This window comes from Physeter macrocephalus, chromosome 9, assembly GCF_002837175.3.
Source record: "Physeter macrocephalus isolate SW-GA chromosome 9, ASM283717v5, whole genome shotgun sequence".
Lineage (NCBI taxonomy): Eukaryota > Metazoa > Chordata > Mammalia > Artiodactyla > Physeteridae > Physeter > Physeter macrocephalus.
Window position 1 is genome coordinate 98,727,357 of NC_041222.1, and position 17,920 is coordinate 98,745,276.

Consider the following 17,920-nt stretch of genomic DNA (forward strand, 5'->3'; position numbering starts at 1 on the left):
GCCAATTAATTTTCCTTAAATAAAGCTGCCTGATATTATAGACAGTCATTAAAATCCTTTGAGTTGGTATCTAAGAAGGAGCTATCCAAGGATTACAGTATATTGGCATCCAGCGTCTTCCTTTGGGTGTGTGAAAAGCCACCAAGACAGTGATGGGTAAGGTTAGAGAACTATAAATGGCATCACAGAGGCTAAATTAGGTAGTATAGACACCAACCCGGGCACTCAACTGGTATGCTCTGATATGGAGCCCTTTAGATGATCAAGGAAGTCCCCAGAATTTAATTTTTTACCAATAATCTTTCTTAAGATCTTAATTCCACCAAACTCAGATTTAAAGCTAATTTAGAAAATATCCTTGAATGAACTTTCTCTCAGTCTGCACTCTGGCTTCGTTTCTGTGAGAGATAACCCAGCATGTGCTGGTCCCTGTGCAAAGCACCAGAGTCCCTGCCCTCATTAAGCAACAGACTCTGGAGGAAGGAATCTTGGGTTCAGATCCTGGGTCTACCACTCTTTTCATCTGTGTCACTTCGAGCCACTTCATCTCCTGAAGGCTCAGTTTTTCTTCTATAAAATGGGAACACTATCATCTAGATCAAAGGACAAAATGTGACACTAAATAGCAAGTACCTCCCTAGCACAATGCCTGGCACACAGTAAGTGCTCCATAAAAGGCAGCAATCATTCTTTTTTGCTCCAATGGTTATTGCTTATTGTAATGTTTTGACTTCACCCCTTAATCTTTTCTCAAGAATATTAACAGACCTTGACAATCTTTCAGGAATTATTTATTCTACTACTATGTAGTGGCATCACACAATGCATCGGGCCCTGGGAATTCAAGAGTCCACAAGAGGGAGGACAGACATAAAGCCAATAATTACAAGTGCCATAAAAAAGGAAGTGTGCCATGGAAGCACATAACAGGGGTACTTAATTCAAGGAAACCTTGAAGAAGTGCTATTTAAACAGAGATCTGAAATATATGAAGAAATAAGTCAGGCAAAAAAGAGGTGGAGGCAATGGAACAGATTTCAAGTCCCAGAGGCAAAAGAGAGTGGGGTGGGGGGCACTTCCCTGGTGGCACAGTGGCTAAGACCCTGCACTCCCAATGCAGGGGGCCCGGGTTCGATCCCTGGCCAGGGAACTAGATCCCACATGCCGCAACTAAAGATCCCGCATGCTGCAACTAAGACCTGGTGCAGCCGAAATTAATTAATTAATTAAAAAAAAGAGAGCAGGGGGAGTTCAAGGAACTGGAAGACATGCAATATAATTGGAACAAGGAGATCAAGGGAGAGGAGGGGTGGAGAAGCTGGGAGGACCAGGTAAGTCAAGAATTGTAAGACTTTATCCTAAGGGCAAAGGAAGCTACTGAGGGGTTTTAGGGAACTCTGCAATTTCAAGCAACTTCTGGGACGCCAGGTAGAGAATGGATTGGAGGGTGTTGCGACTGAGTGCAGGGAGACCAGTTAGAAGGCCTTGTTGAATTCCAAGTGTCAAGTGAAAAGAGCCCGTACAAAGGGAGTATTAGTGGTACTGGAGAGACACAGACCAGTTCAAGAACTGCAGAATCAACAAGATGTGGTCATAGATTGTGCATGGGATGGATATTTGGAGAAGCCATCAACTCCAAAACAAGAATGTGCTTGATAAAATGTATTTCTGTGTTTCATGATAGAAATACAAAGTATGGCTTACTACGTATTTCTGATGCAGTACACAAAGTTAAAATTTTTAGGCCATGGAGGATTTATTCCAACTCTATGGGAGGCATGACAAAAAAGAAGTCTAACTTACTGAGTGCGAATGTGCTGATGTTTTTGAAACCACTTTGCTGTGCTTTAAGATATTCTGCATTATAAATCATCAACTACCAAATGACTTTTAGTTATGTACTACGTGGATGACAAGTAAAGAGGGAGGGAGTACAGACAAAATACTTCCTCCTCCTCTGAGGCATTTTATGGTTCTTAAAGGAAAAAATGTGAGTTTCTACTTTTTTCCACGTTTTCACATCTCTAAATAAAATAAGCAGGAGTTTATAAGCAAACCAAAGTATATGTAAACTAAACCCTAACTCTGATACCCTCAGCAAATGAGTTGTTATGGGAAAAAACTTTCCCACTTGCCTGCCTTTACACCAAGCACACCAATTGAGATTTATCTTTCATTGAGGGAACATGGTCTGTGTTTCAACCATTCTGGTGCCAAGCTCTGTTGCTTCTATAAACTGAACGCTCTTCAAGAAGGTCCTAGCCTACCCACCCTTCTTATCAGTTAAAGAGTCACCTTTCCAAGGAGCTGTCTCACACTCCCCATGCACCCTCATTATCCTCTCAATCCCCAAACCCTGAACATGAACACAGTGAATTATAACTTTTTCATTACTTTTGTATCTTCTTCATTAGATTGCATGCTTCTTTAGAGCAAGGGTGGTGACTTTCAATTCTGCATTTTTAAATGTTTCCAAAACTGACCCAGGAGCAAATTGTTACTCTCAAGGTTTACTGATCTGTGCCCTTCTCCTTACCTAAACAGCTGTAGATAGAGACAGTTTTGGAGCTGAATCCACTTTTAATACTTTCTCTGACTTCTCAGAAAACAGCTGACACTGTGCAGAGTATATATGCCTGTAGCGTGTGTGTACGTACGCGTACAATTTGCAAAAGCATGCTCAAATAATTAAGAAAAGAAACCTTTTGTTTTTCTACAAAAACTACCGAAAGTAAAGCCTGACAACACTTGGCTGCAGGAACATGAATTTTAAAAGGTTGAGAAACAGCATCTCACACCTGCTTCTCTACTCTAATTATGCTATTACTAATCCCATACAGTTGGAGTAAACTAGTTAAATCTGTGTGCACAGAGTAAAATGGCTCAAAACAAAGGCCTGAGCAACTTTCCTATAAGCCAAGTGTCTTGAGTTTTGTGATGCAAAGACTTTTCCAAGTATCCTGGCATCCATCTAACCTTGGCTCACGCAGTCCCTTACAGCTCTAGACTGGAACGCCTTAACACTTCCTTTCAGCCCATCTTACACAGGGTTTAAGATTCAAATCCTGCAAGATCACACCCTGACCTCGTCCTTCTCTGAGCAGCAAGAGCAGTTAGGAGTCTATAACGGAAAATTTAATAAGAGATTACGCTCTGCCCAGTATTTCTAAACTCTGTTCATATGTTAACCAAAGCCTTCTCAACAACCGTAGGAAGAAACGCTAATCAAGTGCCAGTCGCGTGGAAAGAAATTAACCCATTACAACACTCACGTGGCAGCTGGGAAACAAGTCAAACCTGGTTCATTAAGCCCAATGTTAGTTTGTATGTGAAGAAAGGTGACAGAGTCAATCTCTTACCTAACCAAAGGGACCCGCCAAGGAATGAATAAGACCAGGCAGTTACGGGGGGTCGGGGGTGGGAGGTGGAATTCAAACTCCTCAGCAACAAACAGTAGCTTTCCTTAGTCCACCCCACTTTCTAGTCCCTAACTGACACCCCTCCTCCGCGACGGTTCCCTTCCCAAGATGGAAACGACGAAGTCCAAAAGGATATGCCCTCTGACCTAGGAGCGGAGACTCACCAGTTTCATATTGGACTTTTGGCTGTTCAATACCAGTCACTCCACTCCTCAGACCCAGAAAGCGTCTTCCGGTTCAATCTCCGCCACCCGCCGGCCGAGAGCATCGCGGGACATGCAGTTTTTCTTCCCTACGCACCGCCCCCCCCCCGCTGCATCATGGGAAATGTAGTCATCTCTCCGTGCATCATGGGAACTGTGGTCGTCTTTCCTTTTCCTCCTTTTCCTCTCAGAATACCTCCTTCCGTCAGCTCAAATTCATCCCGGCCGCCAATTCATCCTCCCTCTCCACCCCAGCATGATATCATGTCCCCCTGCTGGGCCCGGGATCCATGGTATTCTGGGATGTGTAGTCCCTACGGCTTTGGCGCCCCTTTCCCCTCCTCCCTGTGGGAAGGCGGATGGGCGCGGGACTTGCCGGGAGCTGTAGTTCCCTGGGGCCTCCGGACGCCCGGTCCGGCGCGTTTACTCAAGGGAGGCAGGAACTACAACTCCCAGGGCCGCCAGGCGGCAGCAGGTGGGAGCGGGGCTGTTGATATCAATATGGCGGTTGTCAGCCAGACAAAGACAGTCAGTCTGATGTGATTGAGACAAGGGAGGTTTTCAGGGGGAGAGTGGGAGATAGGGGCCTCCCCTCCCCCTTCTCCTCTTCCTGCGCCGGCCTCAACCCCTCCCCAGTCCCGACGGGCGCCCCACGCGGAAGACACCCCTCCCCCTCCCGCTTTCCCCTCCTCCCTACCTCAGCCCTTCGTACCGGGACGTTGGGGAGGGGGCTGTGCCGGGCGGAGAGAACTCAGCAAGGATTCTGAGGTGAGTCGAGCGGTTTGGAAGCCGGACTACCTCAAGTCTCTTTCCTCACTTCTTTCTCTTCACTTTTTTTTTTTTTTTTTTTTTGGAGGGGTTTGGGGGAGAAAGTGAGTGGGCTGGGGATGGGTCTCTTAAGCGGCCTGACTGAGAGGAGGGAGGAAGCGGGGGGCTTCGGATGGGGGCGACCCGGACGCAGGGTCTGGGGTGGGGCAGTCTGTGGGGGCGGTAATGGAAAGGCGTCGGTTGCTCCCCAACTCTTTCCTCCTGGTTGCCTCCCCGATGGGCGGAAGGTTTGAATCCTGGAGGTGGGGTCTCTTGTTTGGAGTTTGGGAAACTGTGAAGGGAATTTGAGGTGTGTGGGTTTGTTTGGGGTGCAGAACTGTGTTTGAAACTGGGTGACGTGTACTTGGGTGATGTGTTCGCCTTGAATAAATGACTCCGGAGAGGAAGTTCGAGAGCCGGAGTCGGAGCTTTTAGCTGGGCCTGGGCGGAGAGGCGTGCGCGAGGTGCGGGTCCTGGACCTCTGGGCTGGCGACGCGGCGCAGGGTGGCCGCGGTGAGCGACTCGTTTGTGTCCCATCGCCCGCTCACACTCCTCCCCGCCTCCCGGGACGCATCTCCACCCCAAACTCCGGGCAGGAGCCCTGGAGAGATGCGGGGGTGTGGAGATGGCTTTTTGCATCCTGAAGTCGGCAGCTGGGTGGGAAAGGAAAAGTGTTCTTAATATTTTATTCCGGAACCGTGTTTTGGTTACACTGTTGGGGCTACTTTGAAAGGAGTCCTCCACCCACCCTCACCCCGAAACAGTAGGTGGAGGGATCTCGCTGTGGTCTTCGCGTTCAATAGATTAAACAGTACTTAAGATTCGGGGGCTTGGGGGTGGGGCTTCGGGAGTGCTGCCATGTGTACGCCTCTCTGTGTGTCTACTGAAGACACAGAATGACTGTTGTGTATCCTGAGATAGGGCGACTTATTTTCGTAGTAGGAAGAACTGTTGGAAATTGTTGGAGGTGCGGGGGGAGTAGCGGAAAGGCGCTGCTTGTATTTTTCTTCTACCCCACCCTGTTCTGTCTCACATTTGTCTGAAAGCTGGTATGGAAGAGGGGAAACACTGGGTGAGTGAAGGGGAGAATGCAGTTGGCATTAAAGATACTGTACTATGGAAAGTTGAATGGTGGTATACAGTGGTTGCTGTTTTTATTTACCCTGGAGCTTTAAAAAACCCTACGTATCATATAGGAGAGAGTGATGTGACTAGTTCATTTCTCTGGGATCCTGCAGGTATCGAAACCTCTGTCTTCTCTCCCTGCCTGCCTGCCTGCCCGCCCGCCCGCCTGCCTGCCCGCCTGCCTGTCTGCCTTCCTTCCCTCCTTCTTTCCTTTCTTTCTTGGCGTGGTACATTTCTCTTCCTGGATGGACATGCAGCCTCCTGTGCCTGTTTATTTAGTTTGTGCTACGTGGTTGTGCTTTTAGTGGTTTTGCTGTAAAATGCATCATTCCATGAAAAGGAACTGCATTTGTTTTTATTTTGCATTTCTTCCACAGGTAATTATCACATCAAGATTGCAGTGCTTTGCATTAAACTTATTTTAAAATTGCACAACTAAGATCTAGTTGAATTATGTGTATAAGTCAAGTTTGGCAAATTTGAATTCTGATTTTTTTTTCTTCCGCGTTTCAATTGGAGTTATAAAGGAAAGAGGATTGCAACATTTCTTGTTTCTCACAGTCTTTAATATTTAAAAACATTACACCAGGAGATTTAAGATAATATAATTTGTACTTCTTTCGGTCTGAAATATAAGTTTTTCAATAACCATTCTTTTGTCACAGATTTTTAGTGTAATGGACTTTTAAATAACTAAAGGATTTGGCATAATTTCTCTTTCGACTGCTGAGAATTTAATGTATTTACATATTTAATGTATTTACATATTTACATATCCAAACTTATCAATTCTTGAACCTATCAGTAAAGGACCTTAGATACCATAAAAACTGAACGTCACATAGTGTGTAATTTTATGGTATGTTTTATAGCCTTTGATTGGAAATTTCTGCAGTTGGTCATTCACACAGATAAGCTGTCTATAAACATGAGGTAGCATATATATTTAGATTGACCTGAATAGAAAAAAAAAATTGATGTGTTTTCTGAATCTCAAATTTAGAGCATACAATATGTTGATACAAAGTTGAGGTTTCAGTTTGCTATAGACTAGGATTTCCAGAATTATTAGTTTTAACCTATTTTAGCCTGAAATATTACTTCGCAAAAACTGGAGAAAAATCCTGTGTAACTACATAATAGTTTTTTTCTGCTGAAAGATATTCTACTAGACATAGTGTTTTAAAATGTTCAATAATTATTTTAGAAATAAAAAAACTAAAATGTTTGTTAAGAGTTGGAAAAATATTAAAATATAAGAAGATTTTCTCTTCCACCCACCCTCACCTCAGATTTTCTTTTTGTTTGTTTTCCTCTACAGAAATGCAAAGTTACTTACTGGGAAAGGCATTCATTAAACTTTTTCTGACTAGTGGTTTGGTTGAAACCAGATATATTCCTTGCATTCGATGGGGTGGGGTGCTTCTGTTGCATTTTAGGCACCGAGCATTAAAATGTTGTAAAGCCTTTACTGCAGGTTAAAGCATAATACGTTCTCAGCATGTGGAAGTCATATGGTTTACAAAAAAGTAGAAAATCAGGGAATTGGTGCCTATCAAGCTTAAAATTTAATCCCGTAACTGTGAAAGACATGTTTATTTAATGTGATTGCTTCTAAAAATGTTGCCTGTATTGGGAGGTTGAAAATCCAAACTGTTTTTAACCAGTCTGTTGCTAGTGTACTGCATACTGTGAATACTGTGGTTGCAAACGTGCATCAAGGAACCTTTAGGGGTCAGCTTTATATTGAATGTCTTTAGTGAGGCTTCATTTTTCACTGCTGTATGAATAGATTTCAGTCTTTTTAGCACAAATCCTTAGTGGAAGCATCACTAATAGAAACTTAATAGCTCAGTATTGGTAAGTTATAAATATGTTGCAACAAACCTTTCATTGTTTCATCATTTAAAAAGATAGAAGTGACCAATTTATGGCAATATTTGTGGCAAGCATTGATTGGTATGGCATTGCTTGTTTCAGAAGAAGTTAAACACATGGGGAGTATATGCTTAATTTGTTCATTTTGGATCTTTTGTTTGTTATATTGATAATAAGTCCATTCCACTTTTAATGTTTCAGATAGCTTCCATGTTTCCTGTAAAACCATGTTTGCTTTTTCGATTCATTTTTTTGCAGCTCTTCTATTATTTTTGTATGCAGATTTTTTTTTTTTTTTTTTTTTTTTGCGGTACGTGGGCCTCTCACCGCTGTGGCCCCTCACGTTGCGGAGCACAGGCTCCGGACGCGCAGGCTCAGCGGCCATGGCCCACGGGCCCGGCCGCTCCGCGGCATGCAGTTTCCTCCCGGACCGGGGCACGAACCCGTGTCCCCTGCATCGGCAGGCGGACCCTCAGCCACTGCGCCACCAGGGAAGCTCTGTATGCAGATCTTTAAACTTCACTTATTTCTTTTGGGAATTAGAAATTTATCCTAGGGTGTCATTTTTCATAAATGAAAGTTGGTATACTCAACTTTTAAAAAATGTTAACATTTATAGGTAAACTTAAAAATGCTCAGTGAAAATAGGTTGGGTTTGTTTTGTGTACCTGCTTTATTTAGGTTTTTTTTGGCTTCCAGAATTAATTTTACAGCTCCCTTTGCTGTATGGTTAGATTATTTTCTTAACTGTTGGCTTTTACTTCTTAATTTAGTAGATAGAACTTTATTAAAAAAGTTGTTAATGAGTGGAAATCACAGGTTGTCTAAAGTGTCATGTATGTTCATTCACATATGCACTCACATATATAAAGCACTTTTATGTTTGATTTTATATGATAGTGGTGTATATCTATCAGGCATGTAACCCATAAAAAAGGAATCTGAACCACAAATAATAGGAGACTCTAAAAAACGGCTCAAGCTAGAAACCAGAGTAAGCACCACCACATGTTGTCCACATTATAGAAGCTATGGAGATTTTCAGTATCACTGCAAACCATGATTTTAGCAGATTCTGCCAAAAGCTGTTTCTCTCAAAAAGAAAGCTAGTGGTATTGAAATTTTTCTGAAAATAATACTAAGTAATATGTGATTAAATTCCTAGGTGCAACTTCCCCTCCCCACCCCCTACCCGCCAGGTGACTTACTGGTCTTAGGTCCCATCCTAAGTAAAGAGTATAGATTTTTCTGAGTGATAATGTGATGTAAAACTCTTAGTTAGAGCCTCGGCAGGCGGACCCTGAGCCACTGCGCCACCAGGGAAGCTCTGTATGCAGATCTTTAAACTTCACTTATTTCTTTTGGGAATTAGAAATTTATCCTAGGGTGTCATTTTTCATAAATGAAAGTTGGTATACTCAACTTTTAAAAAATGTTAACATTTATAGGTAAACTTAAAAATGCTCAGTGAAAATAGGTTGGGTTTGTTTTGTGTACCTGCTTTATTTAGGTTTTTTTTGGCTTCCAGAATTAATTTTACAGCTCCCTTTGCTGTATGGTTAGATTATTTTCTTAACTGTTGGCTTTTACTTCTTAATTTAGTAGATAGAACTTTATTAAAAAAGTTGTTAATGAGTGGAAATCACAGGTTGTCTAAAGTGTCATGTATGTTCATTCACATATGCACTCACATATATAAAGCACTTTTATGTTTGATTTTATATGATAGTGGTGTATATCTATCAGGCATGTAACCCATAAAAAAGGAATCTGAACCACAAATAATAGGAGACTCTAAAAAACGGCTCAAGCTAGAAACCAGAGTAAGCACCACCACATGTTGTCCACATTATAGAAGCTATGGAGATTTTCAGTATCACTGCAAACCATGATTTTAGCAGATTCTGCCAAAAGCTGTTTCTCTCAAAAAGAAAGCTAGTGGTATTGAAATTTTTCTGAAAATAATACTAAGTAATATGTGATTAAATTCCTAGGTGCAACTTCCCCTCCCCACCCCCTACCCGCCAGGTGACTTACTGGTCTTAGGTCCCATCCTAAGTAAAGAGTATAGATTTTTCTGAGTGATAATGTGATGTAAAACTCTTAGTTAGAGCCTATTTAAATATAACCCAGTGCTTTTGATAACTTGTTTTTCTTGATCTTAGATGAAACAAATTGGAAATTTACTATAACATTGTTTTGGACACTTTCCAAGAGCATTTAGTTACTGGAAGGCCCTGGCTTTAGCATAGTTTTACCCTTAACAGAGGTAATAAGGTTGAAGTTGCAGTAAGTTTTTCCAGTGGTTATTATAACCCTAATGTAGTATTTTACAGATCCTTGACTTGGGCTATAAGGATAGTGGGTTTTTTTTGTTTGTTTACATTTACAGACAGAAGGGGAAAAAACCTAGTCGATTTAACTTTGAAGTAATGAGTTTTACTTTTTTTGAATCTTAAAAGAGGTGTCTACAGACCTCTTCCTATAAGTGATAAAATGATTCTAATCCATTTAAAGGGCATTTAGGGTTTTTTTAAAATTTAGAGTGCTGATTATAAGAACGTTTACTAAATTTCACAGATTCTCTGTAGCTTCTCTGTCCATGTTATGTTCAGTGATGGTCTGTGTGTCATTTACTGAAAATATTTAATAGCTGTCTTTACTGTATGCATATTAAACAATTAGTGTGGAGTTGCCAAGTGGCAGTAATTGTAAGTTATTTAGTCACATTTTTCAGAGAGGATAAAGTCAAATACTGTGGTGTTGCTGGTATGAGGATGATTTAATATTAAACCTTTCTGCTTTTGATAAAGTAATAGTATGATTAAAATGTGAAGCTGTTGGCTTGGGCCTAGTCAGTGAAGCCTTGGAATCATCCTCACTCTCCCTTTTCCAATCATAAGTCAAGTTGATTTTACATCCTCTGTATATATCTATTCAATTATTTTCATTCTATTGCTATTCCCTTAATTGAGGCCTTCATCATTTCTCTTTCCTTGTCAGTCTCTTAACTAATGTTGAGGTTTCAGTTTTTTTCCTTAGTCGTTATTCACTCCTACCTGATAGATCTTGCTAAAATAAAATGTGAATTTGAATATCGGTCTTCCTTTGCTTATAATCCTTCATTGGCTCCTTAGCCTTTCAGATAAATCCAAACTATCATTCCACCTGTGTCCAAATCTTGGCTCTGCCACTTACTAGCTATGTGACCTTAGACAAATGATTTAATCTGTCAGTGCCTCAGTTTTCTCATCTGTTGAAAGGGACTAAATACTTCTTATTTCATAGGATTATTGTGAGCCCTTAGAATGATGTTGAGTCCTTAGACTGCTCTTGGCATATCGTAAATGTTAACTATATAATTGTCATGTTGTACCAGATAGTTTATGTTCTGGTTCCTGCCTTATAATTTATCATTACCAATCCCAGACCCTATGCCTTAGCCATGCCAAACTGCTGGTAGGCCAAATAAACCTCTTTAGTATAGATAAGGAGGGTTGGGTGTTAATCTGTGAGAGTTGCAGTTGTAAGTAATGTCTTCAAAAGTAAAGAATTGTGAACTTTAAAGTATATTGCTATGTGAAGAATGCTTCCATATTCTCTGGCTTCTATTTTTTTCTCCCAAAGTTAAAAGTAATGTTAGTTAAATTACTGCCTAATTTAGGCTACAATTTTAAAATTCACTTTTCTAGCCATGTTAATACATTCTTATGTTTCTAACCTAGATTTCCCCTTGTTAATGTGACTTTTCTTATCTTCTCACTAACTTCATTGAAGACCTATTAACTTTGTGTAGCTTCTTTCACTTTTTTCCCCCACAAATCTGAATCCTTGTTCCATTTCAGGTAATGTGTTTTCTTTACATTGCTATTGGAACAATTGCATAGTTGCATATGATCTGGAAGCCACTTTAGACAGACATCAGTTTTATTTACATGCTGATGTTTATACTTGAGGTTGGGTGGCTCTACCGCTTCAGTTGATTTTCCAAAGTGGTAGATGATATACGTATGGTGATTTACATCTGTGTCTCATTCCTCTCAAGGAGGAGAAAGAGTGCCCTGTTTTTACCAAACTGAGTCTCATAAGGATAAATGTTACCCAAAATGATTGTGTAGAGGAAGCAGGATGACAGCTAAGGTATCAGTTCACACTTTAGAATGTAATTTTTGTAGGAGGCTATATTATGACTGTAGTTTGCAACCACTAATTTAGCCAGCATTGCCTTCATGGAACATAATTGTTCACTGTGGGGAACTTGAAAGTAGCTATTCTGAATATTATCTTTATTTGGTTGAAAATCCATTTTCTGGAGTCAAAGATAGCCTGTGTTTAGTTTTACGTTGTAGCTGTTTAGAACCATTAGGGACAAGAATAGTTGCTGTTCACTTTGTTGTCTGAGGAAGACCTCTTTGAAAAGATGGCATGATCTTATTTGGAATACTGTGTCATGCTCTTCAAAAAACTCATATTCCTTCAAACGTGGAAGTTCTAAGGTTAAATATAAATTTCTTTTGAGATTATTCTTCCCCTCAGAAAAAGTTTTTTCCTTTAAATAAAGTATAATAGTTAAAAAATATATATACTGATTGCATTTTAATGCAACCCAGGCATCAACCGACCTGATTATCTTCCGTAAAACAAGACATTGTTAATGGCCGCAAGTGATTGGTTACTTCTAATCTTATGTTCCTTAGTCAACAGCATATCAATTAGGTGCCTTTACTTTGTTATTGACCGTGAAAGTTTGTGTGTATTAACTGGTTAGGTCTCAGTTTTCCAGTCTACTAAACAGGATATTTAGGTTAATTCTTTTATATTTGTGGTATTTTTATTATTAAACTAAAAATTGTTTGCTTATTTATTTACTTTTTAAAAATATTTTTTATTGTGGTAAAAGTCACATAATATAAAACATACTATTTTAACCATATTTAACTTTACAGTTCAGTGGCACCAAGTACATTCACATTGTTGTGTAACTTTCACCATCATCCATCTCCCAAATTTTTCACCTTCCTAAACTGAAACTCTGTCACCTTTAAACACTAACTCCCCATTCCCCCTCCCCACACCCCGGCCCTGGCATCTACCAATGTACTTTCTGACTATGAATTTGACTATTCTAGGTATCTCGTATAAGTGGATTCTTTAAATAATTATGGATTCACAGGCAGTTGCAAAAATAGTAGAGAGGGCCCTGTATCTTTCACTCAGTTTCCCCTAATGGTTACATCTTACATAACTTTAGTGCAATATTAAAACCAGGAAATTGGCTTTGGTACTATGTGTATGTATAGTTCTTTGACATTTTATCATGTGTGGATTCTGTAACCACCACCACAATCAAGATTCAGAACTCTTATCACCCCAGAGATTAAATAATTCCTCTTATTCATAAATTCTGTTGTTTTGTCAGTATAAGGAGAAAGATACCAGTTATTGGGTCAGTAACGTCACTGTTTTGCCTTTTGTAGTTTGGAAATTCTTTTGGCACATCTTGAAAGTTTTTTAATTAATTAATTAATTTTGGGCTGCACTGGGTCTTTGTTGCTTCGCGTGGGCTTTCTCTAGTTGTGATGAGCGGGGGCTACTCTTTGTTGCGGTGCGTGGGCTTCTCATTGCGGTGGCTTCTCTTGTTGCGGGCTCTAGGTGCATGGGCTTCAGTAGTTGTGGCACGTGGGCTCAGTAGTTGTGGCTCGCAGGCTCTAGAGCGCAGGCTCAGTAGTTGTGGTGCACGGGCTTAGTTGCTCCGCGACATGTGGGATCGCCCCGGACTAGGGATCGAACCCATGTCCCCTGCATTGGCAGGCGGATTCTTAACCACTGTGCCACCAGGGAGGCTGATCTTGAAAGTTTTTATGGAAAAATCCAATTAAGCTTTCTTATGAGAATTTTAAAATTGGCAAGCTTTATTTAATTGAAGATTTACAATATTAGTACCTATTAAACATTTTAGTAAAAAGTTAACAATAATATTAAAAATGTCTGTAAATCGAATGTGTATGATTTAAATAAATTCAAGGCTTAAATGATATATTTCTTGCCAGAGAGGATGTATGCTAGAATCTGTGTTAGATAAACAAAATAATAGTTACTGTGACGTTAGTTTGGTCTTTGACAGTGTTGAAGCAAACTTGTTGGATTAATTTATTGTGAACTCATGTTATGGCTTTGTTTGGGATTTGTTATATGGGAATACTCTTCAAAGAAAGTCAGTTCAAAGACTGTTTTCAGAGAAAATATCTTTAGAAGAAAAAAAATGGTAAAGATACTATTGTTAGTCTAGGTACAAGAAAGGACCATCAATCAGGTTAAAGGCTAGTTACAGGGCTGGCCTTTGCCTCCCCTTTATCAGCTGTATGAGTTATAAAGCCTGTTTTCAAAGATGAGGCTATTAATCCAACGTACTACTGATTATTACAGACCTCAGACAACAAAGATCTGCTTTAAATAGGCTTACAAAATATTTTCAAATATATTAACAGAAAAGATATGTCATGTGGTTTTTGTCTCTTCTGGGTTTGAGACAATTTTTTTGTCAACACTGATAATTTGCTTTGAAAACATCAATTAAATTTTAATTTGTTTCATTGATAAGAGTATGGTAAATATTGGTGGTTCTTCCTGATAAGTAAAATTCATATTTAGAGAACTTGCTGGCTATCTGAGATTTCACTTTCTTCCTGGTACAATTTTTTTTCTCTTTGGATTTATCTGTTGCCAGCTTTTTGTATATCTTGGTGTACATTCTAAAAAAAGTAGTGCTTTAATCAGGAATTGTTTGGCTTCAAGGAGAGGTTGTTGTAGGGATCCAGCTCTTTTCGGTTGATAAAGAACAACTAGACCTTGTGCAAATGGGAGAACTGTCAAGGTCTGAGAAGCTAGTGTCTCTCTGCCTCTCATTCTGGGGGTATATGGTTTCTTGTCTTGCCTTCTCTTTACAGGTCTGCTTCATCTACCTTTCCCACTTCTCCCTTCCACTTCTATTTGCCTTGCTATAGTTTTTCTTGGTTTCTGCTTCTCCATAACTTTGACTTGCATGTGGATTTGGTTTGCCATATTGCTGACTTGAACTGATCTTTCCTTCCTAATAGTGACAGTGTGTTTCTTTTAGTTCAGTTGGCGAGAGAGAAATCTGAATGCATTGCATGACCATGAGTTAGATGTCTGTTCCTATTCCATGACCTTGGTGAGTAGGATGCAGGAAGAAGTCATCTTTCATATAAGGCTAATGCCTTTGGGTGCTCTATATACATGAAGAGGATTCTTTTGTAGGGATTGAACAGGGCATTCAGTTAAATATGTGAAGTCTAGCAGTGCATGTGTAGGAACTCTGGGATACAAAGGTGAATTGAGTGTCATCCTTCAAGGATCAGATAATGTTCAGGAAATGGCAGAAGTCTCCCAGTATAATTTAGTGTTAGCTTTTTATGTTAGCCACCTCAGGCCAACCAGAACAATGACACAGTAGGACTATAGAACTAGCCAGGATTAAGGAAAGAGAACCAGAGGGAACACTGGAGACATGGCTTCAGATTCTACAATCTGAATCACAGATCTGCTAAAGCATGAAAGTACCTAGAAGCGCTTCTTTCAAGATCCTAGTTGCTGCTATCATGGAGCATCCCTGTTGAATAAAGAGGCTCTCTTTTCAGTTCCATGTCATATCAATAGAGAGTTTTTTGGCCACCATTTGTCCCATCATTGGGGTCAAAAGACATCTTGGAAGAACTCAGTCCTTCACAATTCCAGAAACTGGAGCATTCTCACAGACCCTGTCTACATAGTGATGCTATCCTCTTAGAAAATGTCTTCCATCCTTGATAAGCTTTTGCGGTAAATCAGGACAAAGACAGGACATTTGCGCCTTTTTACTTTAGGGGCAATAAACAGGAATTCAGATGCTGAGTCTGTAGCAGTGAGCATCTTCTTTAACACAGATCTGGTAACATAACAATTGACATATTGAATACTGGAGAGGGTCTGGAGAAAAGGGAACCCTTCTTCACTGTTGGTGGGAATTGGAAACACTATGGAAAACAGTATGGAGGTTCCTCAAAAAACTAAAAATAGAGTTGCCGTATGATCCAGCAATCCCACTCCTGGGCATATATGCAGAGAAAACTCTACTTCGAAAAGATGCATGCACCACAGTGTTCCTAGTAGCACTATTTACAGTAGCCAAGACGTGGAAACAACCTAAATGTCCATTGACAGATGAATGGATAAAGAAGATGTGGCATGCATATATACATTATATCACAATAGAATATTACTCAGCCATAAAAAAGAATGAAATAATGCCATTTGCAGCAACATGATGGACCTAGAGATTATCATACTAAGTGAAGTAAGTCATACAGAGAAAGACAAATGCCATATAATATCACTTCTATGTGGAATCTAAAATATGATACAAACGAACTTATTTACAAAACAGAAACATACTCACAGACATAGAAAGCAAACTTATGGTTACCAAAGGCGGAAGGGGAGGGGGAGGGATAAATTAGGAGTTCGGCATTAGCAGATACAAACTACTGTATATAAAATAGATAAACAAGGTCCCACTGTATAGCATAGGGAACTATATTCAATATCCTATAATGAAAAAGAATATACTGAATCACTTTGCTGTACACCAGAAACTAACACAACATTGTAAATCAACTATACTTCAATAAAAAGGTAAATGACATATTGGGTCAGTCCAGTGTCCAGTCAACACCATATTTTATTTTTAACAGAAAATCTAGGGACTTCCCTGGTGGTCCAGTGGGTAAGACTCCATGCTCCCAATGCAGGGGGTCTGGGTTCAATCCCTGGTCGGGGAACTAGATCCCACATGCATGCCGCAACTAAGAGTCTGCATGTCACAACTAGAGATCCCGTGTGCTGCAACTAAGACCTGACACAGCCAAAAATAAATAATAAATAAATAAATAAGATTAAAAAAAGAAAAGAAAATCTATGATGTCAGGGAAAAGAACTAGAGCTCCCCCACCCAATGTCAGTATCGAAGTTGATATGGATTTCAGGGCTAATAACTCCAGAACCAAGTCTTGATTATGTTACCAAACCAGGACTGAAATTTTAGAAATAAACACAAGTCAAGCATAGGCAATGAAAGAACCTAGAAGATCTGAGTCAATACAAAGCCACAGGAGAGAAACAGTTGGGGAGTGTTTACTTCTAACACTTAGGCTGCAGCAGAGGAAGGAAGGTAGTGCAACTTTTGTGCAAAAGAATTGCCTGGAAAGAGTATTAAAATTTTAGTTTGCTGAGCTCCACCACCAGATTCCTAAAATCTTAGATGGGCCTAGGAGTATGCGTCCGTTATAAACATACTAGATAACTCTAATAATGTGGTCCTCAGAACATTTGGAAAATGCACGGACAAGCATAGTACTGACTGAGAACCTTCTACGTGTTTGGTTCTGTGGTAGAGTGCTTGGTAATCTTAAATACCTGTTTGAAACTCGAAATGTTTTCTCCCCGACGTTTGCCTGCATTATGTTAAACATTGCATATCCATCCTCTATAACTGTTTATACCACTAAATTGTGCCATGGGATATGCTCTTGTTAAGCAAGGCTGTTTTTCTAGATGTTATACTTAATGGTTAGTAAGATCGTATGGAAAAACCCGAACGAACTTTTTGGCCAAGCCTATGTTATGCCCAAACATCGAGTCTTTTATGGTTATATCATCAGTTCATTTTCTTAAACTTTTATATTTTCACATTCCAACTCTTAAGGCAGTCTTCCCTTCTTTTTTTTCCCCCAGTAAATTTTCTCCTATTCTAGTTTTCTGGATCCATTAAGCAAGATTTTTTCATAGTATGCCATTTTGAAACTTTGCCCTCACAAATTTAATTACTTACTTTTTGGGGGTCTGTCATCAGTCTTCTCAGAGTCTTAATTAATCCTAGAATATTGAGCTGGTTGAGAACATGGACTTAGGAGCCAGACTGTTTAGGTGCACGTCTGACCTCCACAACTTACTCGGTAACTTTATTAAACCTTGCTGTGTCTCAGTTTTCTCCCTCCGTAAATTGGAGATTAATGTAAGTACCCATATCATAGGATTGTTGTGAGCGTATCAGGCAATATTGTAAAGTGCTTAGGATAGTGGTTGGCACAGATTAAGGCACACCTTATTATCTTATTATTAGTTGGTTCTGCCTTTGTGTCTAAGGTATTTACTCCTCTCCTGTAAATAGAATTCTCATATGTTGGAAGTAATCCCTTCCTAGCTAACTTATGTTTTGTTTGTTGATTTGTTTTTCTCAATTAATCCTTTTGTAGGCCTTAGTTGCATTTGACACAAATGCCTATTTCCCTTTAGTTAAAATTCCTTCTATCCAGGTCTTCTTCCTTCCATCATCTTTTTCCTTTCTTGTTAAAATTTACCTCTGGTCTTAGAGTTCCTACATTTAAAACCTTTACATCACCCGTTTAGTACTTTCCTTTTCGTACCTCTCTC

At 39.8% G+C, this 17,920-nt stretch overlaps 2 protein-coding genes across 20 annotated transcripts in view; one reads left to right on the forward strand and one right to left on the reverse strand.

Annotated features, from left to right (window-relative positions):
* The window catches only part of INTS9 (integrator complex subunit 9), a 112,421-nt gene extending 108,746 nt beyond the window's left edge, over positions 1–3,675 (reverse strand). For 2 of the 3 annotated variants that reach the window (XM_028494225.1, XM_007115107.3), the window contains exon 1: positions 3,584–3,675. In XM_028494225.1, the coding sequence (XP_028350026.1) occupies positions 3,584–3,592 (9 nt within the window). In that variant the 5' untranslated portion in view covers positions 3,593–3,675. The remainder of the gene's footprint in view (positions 1–3,583) is intronic. The other variant, XM_007115108.4, reaches the window with a different exon arrangement.
* Positions 3,676–4,083: 408 nt separating this feature from the next.
* The window catches only part of HMBOX1 (homeobox containing 1), a 177,734-nt gene continuing 163,897 nt past the window's right edge, over positions 4,084–17,920 (forward strand). For 6 of the 17 annotated variants that reach the window (XM_028494234.2, XM_028494235.2, XM_028494236.2 and 3 more), the window contains exon 1: positions 4,093–4,390. The gene's annotated coding sequence lies outside the window, so the exon portion shown is untranslated. Of the gene's footprint in view, positions 4,391–17,920 lie in introns of all 17 variants that reach the window. The other 11 variants (XM_055087346.1, XM_024130757.3, XM_024130758.3 and 8 more) reach the window with 5 other exon arrangements.